At 36.2% G+C, this 10579-nt stretch overlaps 1 protein-coding gene across 3 annotated transcripts; it reads left to right on the top strand.

Annotated features, from left to right (window-relative positions):
- The first annotated feature begins 144 nt into the window (after positions 1-144).
- LOC6529220 (activating transcription factor of chaperone) lies at positions 145-10579 on the top strand. 3 transcript variants are annotated; one of them, XM_039372946.2, is made up of 5 exons: positions 145-315; positions 1095-1385; positions 1439-1549; positions 9066-9355; positions 9420-10579. In XM_039372946.2, the coding sequence occupies exons 2-5, from the start codon at positions 1217-1219 to the stop codon at positions 9990-9992; spliced, it is 1143 nt and encodes a 380-aa protein (XP_039228880.1). In that variant the 5' UTR covers positions 145-315; positions 1095-1216; the 3' UTR covers positions 9993-10579. The 3 variants fall into 3 exon arrangements, with proteins under 3 accessions (XP_039228880.1, XP_002090227.1, XP_015052220.1); XM_002090191.4 differs by having other exon boundaries at positions 146-315; positions 9066-9358; XM_015196734.3 differs by lacking the exons at positions 145-315; positions 1095-1385; positions 1439-1549 and adding an exon at positions 6640-6772 and having other exon boundaries at positions 9066-9358.

The raw sequence follows: 10579 nt of genomic DNA, 5'->3' as shown, positions 1-10579 counted from the left end.
TATTCAATTTTAATTTTTTAAAGGTAAGTTTTTTATTATACTTTAAGAATGATTTTGTGTGCTTTAAATATAAGTGGAAAAGTTGTGGATTATTTAGTAAAAAGTAGGAGAAGGCATTCCCGTATCTGGTAACACTAATTCCAACAGCACTTATTATCGTTCCAAATGAAACGCAAAAAGGTTCAAGTTTTATTTTCTCCCACGTTTTCAGCAATTGTATTAACGTAAAAATGGCTCTATAGTTTGCGCGCAAGCAAAAACAACCAGCACTTAAGTGCCCAACCACAACAAAATGGAAACGTATAAAAATCAACCGTGAGTATGCACCAAGTTAAACTCTTGCTAATTTCGCAATTTACCACGGACACCGCCGCCCTCAGCGTTGCATATTTATTGTAGCTTTACTTGTGTTAGTGGTATTGCCTTGTATGGATTCTCTATTGCCCATGCTAACGTGGCAAATCAAAATTGTGAGGCATGCCACCTGGTGGTAAGGTAGAGAAATTGGCTGACGCAATCGTCGTCTGGAGTTGAGTAAAGTGCGTTGCAAGACGACTGCACGTGCGGAAATAAAATGACTCATCACAGTAAGGACTACGCCAAGCGGACGCACCCCATGACAAAAGGGTGCCGATTTGTACTCTATGTTTGCATTCTAGATTTATTAAGAATCATAAAACTTCTCACAGAACATTATTAGAATACTACTAAGCTAGTGGGGAGTGCGAGGGAGAAATTTCAAATTTGTTGGCTATCGATGTAATTTGGCGAAGAAAACAAAAATAAACATCTACATGCTTAATCTCAACTTTTTCTTGTGCATATACTGACGGACATGGCAAGATCAACTCGTGCCAAGATTATGTTGACACCTTCTAATACCTGTCACATTCATTTCAACGAATTTTGTCTACCCTTCAACTCCATGAGTAAAGGGTATAATTAGAATATAACACATAGAGAAAAATGCTCAAAAATTATGAATTAGTTTTTTTAAATAGTGTAGCGACTATTTATTATCACCTTGACTTGTAATTTAATTTGATGACTGTGCAGTGGACTAATTAATTCCTATTCGTTTATTTACTTTTCAGTGCCATCATGGCATCTTCACAACAACAAAAAACACCGCGAAAACAACCATTCTCATTCTTCGAACCGGATTTCTTACCATCAAAACAAAACATATCTTTGACCCCTGACTTGAATTCTAAACATGGACGCATCTTTTCACGAAACCATGGAGAGTTTGCAGTTGCCCAAGGAGCTGTACTGGGACCTCAAGATGGAGCCGCAATCCCCAACATCGGTTTTGGGCTCCGATCTGTTTCCGCTTACTGACTCAAACGATACGGAGTGGTTGTATGACGATAACTTTTCAAATGGTTGGTTTATCTGAAAGCTTTTTCGAAAGGATTTTTAAGGTTTTTAATTTAAGGCATTACTCTTATTGGCGATGGCGAAGTTTTGGCCCTAAACGAGGCAGCCTCCCTCGAGTTGCTTAGCGAAGAGGAGATGGTTGTGCAGATCTTTGACCTGAAAGATGAAGGTAAGTTTTTTTACGTCAGCTTTTGTTTCTTATTAAATAAATGTTTTTGTGTATCACTCATAGTTACGCGATAAATCTATAAAAATTAATATGCTAGGAATTATTACTCATTTTCCAAGAAAAATATCTTTTAAATAGTTATAAATAAAGAGCCCTTTTTGATTTTTTATGTTCTTAAATTTTAATAAACCCTGTTTATCCTTTTTTATAACTATAAACTCTTCATGAGCAAAGGGCAACAAAATTCATTGAAATGTATATAACAAGTAAATTGATGATTATCAAAATCTCAAGAACAAAAAGAGAAGGTTGATATTAAGCAAGCATTGCCATGCCTAAGCCTCTGAAAAGAGTTTAAATCGATATACCAAAAAAAAAAAAAATTGGCCACCTCAAGTTGTCCGACTCATCTTTAATTTTAGAAGTTTTTTCGGCTTACTGTGGTCCATGATATTAGAGAGCCAAGAGAGAGAGAGAGCTATATACAGCTGCGAAAAAAAAATAAAACCACTTGCCCAGTAAAACTTTGAATAAGTCTCCTACCTACAATTTACGGTTTAAAAGGAGCTGAAATACCTTTTTAGAAAGGTTTAACAATTTACTTTTTAGGAAATGAATAAAAAAAACACATTCTATGAATTCTTAACTTATTTAAGGAACTTTATAAAAAATGACAAAATCAGGCGAAAAAAATAATAGCATCACTTCATAAAAAATGGTTTAAACAGTAACAAATCCACTAATAACAAGTGATTGCATATTAAAACTACGTCCATCCCACCAATTTAATATTTTGTAGTGTATCCTTTATTAGCAATAACAGCTGCGCAACGTTTTGGCATTGAGTCAACCAGGTCCTCGCACCGTTTTGAGGATATTTTGCTCCAGGACTCCTTATTCACGGTCCTTAGGTTTTCGTTATTAGTAGGCTTAAATGCTGCAACTGCCTTTTTAATATCCGACCAAAGATTTTCGATGGGATTGAGGTCTGGCGACTGCGCAGGCCCCTTCAGAACATGAACTGATTTATTTTGGAGCCATTCCTTGGCTTTCCTGCTAGTATGCTTGGGGTTGTTGTCTTGTTGGAAGACCCATTTTAGCGGCATATCGTATTCAGCAATGGGTAGCATCACGGTCTCCAAAATATTTACATAGACATGTTGGTCCATGGTGGTTTTATCCAATGTATTGCCCCAACTACATTGTACGTAGTACCATACCTTAACACTGGATTCTTCGTGTTTAATTGCTTCTACTGTGTAATTTGGATTATATTCGGTGTTCTTAAGGCGCCTAACATACGATCAAAATCCGTTGCCACCAAAAATAACAACCTTGCTCTCATCTGACCATAAAAAGTTCCTCCATTTTTCTCCCATTTAAAAGAGAGACTTTCCTTGGACTACATTCTTTAAAACCACGTTCCCTTAGACACGTGTGAACTGTTTGCACTGCTGCGGATATGTTGAGATCCTTTTACAGTTCGGTAGCAGCTTTAAATGGATGCTTCTTGCTCTCGGGCACTAGCTTTTTGATTGTTTTCTCCCACGTTTTTCGGGATTCTCGTTGTAGGTGATTGCATTTCCTATCATTTTGTTTAAGCATTGAAGGATTTTACCAATATTTCTGTGTGATTTTCCTTTTTTGATCATCTCACGTTTATCTGAAGTACAATGCTTTCCTCGTCCCATTTTAATAATTTTTTTTAAGGTAATAATAATTTTAAGGTAATAATGTTGGAAATAGGAATAAAAATGTCAGGTGTTATAACCATATGCTTTTCACTAAAACAAACCGCCGTATTGATAATTTTAAAAAATCGATAGTGATGCTATTTTTGTTTTCGCCTCATTTTACCCTTGCCGCGCAAAAAAATTTATAAAAAATAAAGGTATGGACAATTCAAATTTTTTTTTCCATCTTTTGATGGGAAAAATATCTAGCATTATGCGAAATATCTGTATTTCATACCATCGGTACCGCAACCTTAATTTATTTTTTTTTACCAAGAGAGAACGCTATAGTCGAGTTCCCCGACTATCTGATACCCGTTACTCAGCTATTGAAAGTGCGAAGAAGAAACTTCAACACTGACAGTTTTTGGCGGTTTGTGGGCGTTAGATTGGGCGTGGCAACATGAATCGACAAACTTGCGCTGCGTCTATGTCGCTAGAGTCTGTATGCTTATTCTTAACCTTTTTAGCTTTTGTAGTTCCTGAGATGTCGACGTTCATACGGACAGACGGACATGGCCATATCGACTCGGCTATTGATCCTGATCAAGAATATATATACTTTATACGGGCGGAAACGCTTCCTTCCTTTACATACTTTTCAACGAATCCAGTATACCCTTTTACTTTACGAGTAACGGGTATAAAAAGAAACACAATACGACAAATAAGGAAGGCTATGGTGAAACACTAATAATAAAATATTTATTTCAACTTTTAACGTCTTCAAAATTTTCTTAAAAAGATTTCTTAAATTCGCATTAAAGCTCATCTATTGTATAAATTAATTTTTTGGTTTATATATGTACATGCTTATTTTTTGCGGGTTGTGCATTGCAAGGGGTGAGACACGAAAAAATAAAAATTAGTTCCTACAGCTCCATTTATGATCATCAGTATCAGTGTAAATCAAGTGGATTTGTTTGAGACGTTAGGGGCTTGCACATCAAATGGTTTCGAACCTAAAATTCGGACAAGTGAAGTTGCGGAACCGGTTTCAAGTTTATATTGTTTTCGTGTGCGTATTTGGCTGGCATTTTGGCCCTCTTTAACTTCAGCATGAGCGCGTTTTTGTATTATTGTTTTCACCGTGCATTTTATTTTTGTTGCCCCAAGCCAGCGACTCGGATCGGTCGAGAGCATTGAAGTCATTTTGCGATCGTTTTTTGCGTTACTTGATCACGCTTTAAGCGAGTGTTCGGTGGGACTCTCCAATTCTCTCTGTAGAAAACTCTCTTGACTCTGCTGACGTTCGGTTCATACATTAAGAGTTCAATAGATAACAGCTGGGTTGTATGCTTTTTCTGGTAGGAACTCGATCCTTTCTTGGTGGTTAGGGCTCTCCTTTTTTTTTGGATGCTTTATCTTATAGTGTATATTTTGTTTCTCAGTTTATATAAAGTATCTGCGATCAATGAACCATTTCACGTGGTTATGACCATACAATTTTGGTATTTTTAGGGCGGGCAGGAAGCTTCTTTGTTTGAAATGTAAATTTTTACGGAAGACGTGCCCCCCGTTTTGCGTGACAGCCTCAGGTATGAATTTTAAAAGAAGAATTGTGTTTAACCATGAAGACATGACAATAGTTTTTGGTTATATCAAGATGTTGGGAGATTACTTCTGTTAACAGCTCAAACATGTACAGTGTACACATATTAGTTTACACATATAAAATGTTTTGATATTTTTTCATTTTTGTACCGCACCAACTCTAACGCCCACAAACCACCCGAAACTGTCGCGCCTCCGCCCACAAAGTGTTGAAACTAAAAAAAGTCGTGTACATTTTTATCGAAAAGACTTTTGGCCCACTCTAACATTTTCACTTGTTCTTGTTTTTCGCTACTTCTATCAATATTCCAGAATTTTTTAATTCCCATTCGAACTTTCACTAGCTGTAACGGGTCGGGGAACTTGACTATAGCATTATCTACTGTTTTAAAATCAATTAATTTTTTTAACGCAGCGCAGAAGATTTGTTTTAGCAAAATGTTTTTTGGTTTGTTTATGAGACTGCAAAAAGACTGTAAAAAAAAATTGATTGAAAACCAGATTACATTGTCTGAGATCCCCTAGTAAAACCGTATAGCTGGTACAGATCAATAAAACTAAGAACATAAATTTGCACCACTGTGCAGAGTCCGTTGGCTCAGATTGTGATTGCCCACTGGTCTCAGCTGATAGCATCGCGAGCTCAAAATAAACCAACAGATTGATCTTAATGCAGGGCGCTCTTTGGGCTGTGCTGTTTTTCCAGGGGCGGTCGCACGCTCTTTCCCGCTAGTTAGTCGAGCAAAATCCATTTGCGGTTTGCAGTCGGTACTCAGTACGAATCGCTACTCAGACGCGAGCGCTCGGATTGAATCTCGGCTTTAACTTCGATTGCCGCCCCGCATTTTATACGTCTTGAACATACACGCATTGACTCCCCAACACAAAGAAAACTGCTGAATATAAAACGAGACAAAAACAAATAAGCAAAGAGGCAGTGGACACACAACCACAGGTCTTTGCGTTTTTTTAAAGCTTAAAAGCCAATCAAGAAGATAAATATTAAAATAAATGTGTTAAGTAATTCTGATGAAGAAAATTTGGTGTATCTTTAAAAATAAAGTGCACAAACTGTTCATTTAAGCATTAAAGCGGATAGCGCTCTCCAAACTTTGTGAAGTGAATTGGCAGCTGTGCAGTGAAGGCCATTCGCAAAGCTAATCACAGGGGAAAACATAACGGCTAGATTTCACTTGAAGCGATCATCGATTGGAAACTATATGTAGCCCGACTTGGGAAAATCGACAGACCTACGGGAAAATTGCGAGCACCTGAAAGTTCGAGTGCGGGCACCAAGGACTTTGTTAGCATGATACCACACTGTGGATACCGCTACATGTGGAACCGTGAAATTGTGATAAACTCGCAAAAGTTGGTTAAACGACGCTAATCAGGAACATCAGATTTCCAACCACGCCGACCATTTTGCGGCAGCAGTTGGATTCTACGGACAGAAAAGCAGGATCCCAAGGACAGGCGCGCAATAGAAACCCATAACTCAAACCCCTTCATACAGTTTAAACCCTTGAATACTATTCAAATACGTTTTACAACGTTTTCTTCTTTTGTACCGTTTTTGTTTTTTATTTTTTTAGTTACTAACTGAACTACACATTCTCCAGATTTTTGTTTGTACTTTCTAAATTTATTCTGTGATTTTTACTTTCATTTGGAGATTTGATTTTACCTAACTGCTAATAGTTTTATATCACCATAATATAGGAAACTGCTTTAAAATAGCTATTGTAACTTTTTTTTTTTAACTTGTTTATTGTTAGCTTTAGACTAAAACATTTATATCATTCTACTCATTTGGGGGTATACACTATCTTTGTTTTAATTTTTGTAATATCCACTTTTGGGGCAAAACAATATTCGACCAACCGATTCACTGCTGCCGCAAAAATGAGCACATATATATTTATGCAAGCTTATGGTAAGTTATAGGTTGATATGTTATAAGTAATTGCAAGACATAAAATTAACGTTCAGTAAACTAATCATGATAATTTTCTTTCCGCTAATTTTTACGTTTGTTTTGGATCGATTCGGTTTTCTTTATACTTTTTCAAAATTTCCTTATTGTATTATGCAGCATTTTGTTCATTATTTATAAAATAAATTTTCATATAATGACTGGACCTAAGTAGCAAGGATATTATTGTGTTTTGGCATTAGCTGGCGCATTATAAAGTATGAAGTAAAGTATAAAACACATCCAACTTTATGGATTTAGAAAATACAAATTGTAAACCCGTACAACATACAAACATGTGTATTTATTCACGTATCAAGGTGTATTTACAATAATAAAATTCTTAAATATTTTAAATCGTAAAACATCGACCTATAATAAGCGTTTTACATAAATTTCCTTGATTTCATCTCCTACGATGTTTTTTCTAGGCTAAACAATCTGTGTGCAAAATTATTTGCCTATAAAGTCAGGCTAGCTTCTAGGTTTTCGCTAATCATGCTCTCATTTAAAATAAAAATATATGTATATTTAAATTTACGGAAAGTATGTCTTTGTGCACTGTCGATGTAGTTGTATTTTTGTTGTCTTTATTTGATAATACAAATGGCAACATTGTTTGCTTTACATTATATGGGTCTTTTTTTTTGTTTTTGAAAATAACTCATTTATTTTTTTCGAAGGCGGTAGAAGTTTTTATCTAGTTTTAATCTAATTATATTTCAAAATTATATTTAAATATACAAATAAAAAGTTTATACGTTCTAATTAATTTATTATAACGATGTGAAGTAGATGTTTTGACCAAAAAAAGTGGCATATATTTTTGTATATATTCTGTAATCGAATCGAGAGAACAATCAAAATAGGAATGTGCTGTCATGTGCTTGCTGTCATTGCTGCGCAAAAATTCACAACAAAATGTGGTGTTTTATATAACATTATCCAGGGCTAGGCACCTATAGTTCACACACATTTTTATGTAAATGGAATAACGCAGTTACAGTTGCTCTGAATTAAAAATATTCAAAAGCAGCTGCTCCCGAGGAGATTGAACACATATATATCGATTGATTCGAAACTTGTTATGCTAATGTAGAATTGATCTTGGGAGAGGCGAATGCTTAATCAACCCCAGCCCAAGGTATCGCTGGGTCAGCTTTTACAAGCCAAACAGGTGTTTCAACTATGCTTTTGGAAGGTTGCACTCCCATCGGACTTTTCTGCGAGAAATTCCTTTTTTGTACTTGAATTGTGGGTGCATTTGTAACAAATAATCAAACTGATGTCGAACTTTGTTCAGTATAAAATGTGTCCGTCGCTCTTTAATAAAGGCAAATTGAAAACAACAGCAAATCAAACGTATACTGAGAAAATATTCCACAGTCAATATGTAAATGTTTACTAAAGTTCAGAACGAGATACGAGTATACGATTATGTCCTTCGTTTTAATGGAAATAAGTTTCAATTGAGAGTAAAAATATATACAAACCAAAATTCGCTTTGATAAAACTTAGTTGTAAAGGTTGCTTATAAAATTTGCAGGAAAATTGTTAAGAAATTTTGTAACAGGGTAGTACTTGTTGAAAAGTATGTAACAGGCATTATTTTTTGACAAATGTTTTGATTTTTTTCACCTGTCTATTAGTCTTGTAATTTCTATATAGTTTTAATAAAGCTTTTTGCCACGCCCACTACAACGCCATCAAGCAAAACAAAACTGTTACGCCCACACTTCTTAAACATGTTAATACACCGCCAAATTTTTAATGTTCTTTTGATTTCTTTGTGTACCCCAATTATATCGATATTTCTAAGTGTTGAAATTTCTGGTTCGAACTTCCACTACCTGAGTAAGAGATATCTGATAGTCGGGGAACTCGACTATAGCATTCTCTCTTGTCTTTGTTTTAAATATGTAAACGAGTAATAATGAATAATGAAATTTATACCCTATACTTGAAAAGTAAAATGGTATACCAGATTCGTTGAAAAGTATGCAGCAGATAAGGGGGACATTTTCCAAAGCTCTTTATTTTTACATAAATGAATTAATATCAACATTTAGTTTACATTTTACCTACGCTAGTATAGTTGTCAAGTGAGTATTAATTGTCAAGAATTAGTTTTTTACAGGGTTTTGTAATTGAAATTTTTGCCAAACGACAAAATAAAAAAAAAATCTTCCCCTTTATATGTATTTATATATTTGAATTTCAAAGTGTTTAAATTTATATTATCGTCTTCTATTAGAATGTCTTTTAGACCAAAAGGCAACGTTAAACGGCGTCGATTATGAGAGTAACAGCTATCAGACCAACATCGATGTTATAACTCAGGCCATAGTACCCGCAAACAAAGTACAATTCGCTGCCTCTTCTGACGCGGTTTCGTTTCTTACTGCCGCGGATTACCAGCTCAATGATGGTTCATCCACTATTCTACAGCAATTAACGCCGCCGCAGTCTCCGCCCCAATTCGATGCTTACAAACAGCCAGGCGATGCACCGCCAAAACCCGTGTTCGTTAAGACTGAGCAAAAGGTGGTAAGTTATAATATGAGTGTGTATTGGAAATATGTTGTTAATGAACCTTTAAATATTGTAGCAATGCTATACTCCTGATGTTTCAAGCGCAGCATCTACTACGCCCTTTAACTTTAACAACTGGGTGGGCGGCAGCGAAATTGCCCGCGAAAACCAACTGGTTGATGATATCGTCAATATGCGTGCAAAGGAGCTCGAGGTATCCACCAACTGGCAGCAGTTCAACGAGGACTGCGAGTCTCAGGCGTCTTCATCGGTAGACAGCAGAAGCACAGAAGGCGGAGTGTACAGCAGCATTGCCGACACCGACGAGGACTGGGTTCCAGAGCCCGTCAGCCGTTGCTCCTCGCCAGCTCAAACAACCATCGAGCAGTCTGCGTCCAAGCCAAAAAAGCGTACTCGCACCTACGGGCGAGGTGTAGAGGATCGAAGGATTCGGAAAAAGGAGCAAAACAAGAACGCTGCCACACGATACCGGCAGAAAAAGAAACTTGAAATGGAGAACGTGCTGGGCGAGGAGCATGTTCTTTCTAAAGAAAACGAGCAGCTTCGTCGCACTCTGCAGGATCGTCGGAACGAAATGCGCTATTTGCGCCAGCTGATCCGAGAATTCTACCAAGAACGCAAGCGCTAGGCTCGATGTTTCTTAAAATCAATTTTTACGTCGTTTGCAAGGTTATTGTTATCGTTAAACCCAAGACTCTATCATCATACACCCTCAGAAATATCATACTGTTGCAATGTAATACTATCTATAATTCCCTGTTTACCCAAAGCTTTTGAAACCACCAAACTACGCAGCCCGTCTTTTGTCCTTAACTTTTGGCACTTATGACGATTCTCTGAATTCCGAAAAATGTATTGCCACGGTGATTAAAGGCGAGCCCATTCCCAAGCAGCACAGTCCACTGTCACCTTAAACGTGTCAGCAAAATTTGAATTGTAAAACATTTTAATAAAAACTCTTTAATTTGTTTTGGCGAATCGGACTGTGTTGTGGCTGTTGTGCTATTTTAAAAACAATAAATTTTTTTATACTGGTAGCATTTTGACAGAAGTAGTTGATTTACTTTAATTTTCAATAATTTCTATTAATTCATATTATTCAACATAAATCAGCAATAAATCAAAAGGGTTTTAAAAGAAATATTAAGGGACACGACATTTTTTTGGCCAATTCATATAAGAATAAAACACCGGTAAGGTAAATTTAAAAAGTTA

This window comes from Drosophila yakuba, chromosome 2R (assembly GCF_016746365.2).
Source record: "Drosophila yakuba strain Tai18E2 chromosome 2R, Prin_Dyak_Tai18E2_2.1, whole genome shotgun sequence".
Lineage (NCBI taxonomy): Eukaryota > Metazoa > Arthropoda > Insecta > Diptera > Drosophilidae > Drosophila > Drosophila yakuba.
Note: the sequence above shows the minus strand (reverse complement) of the source record. Positions and strands in the feature narration are given on the sequence as shown.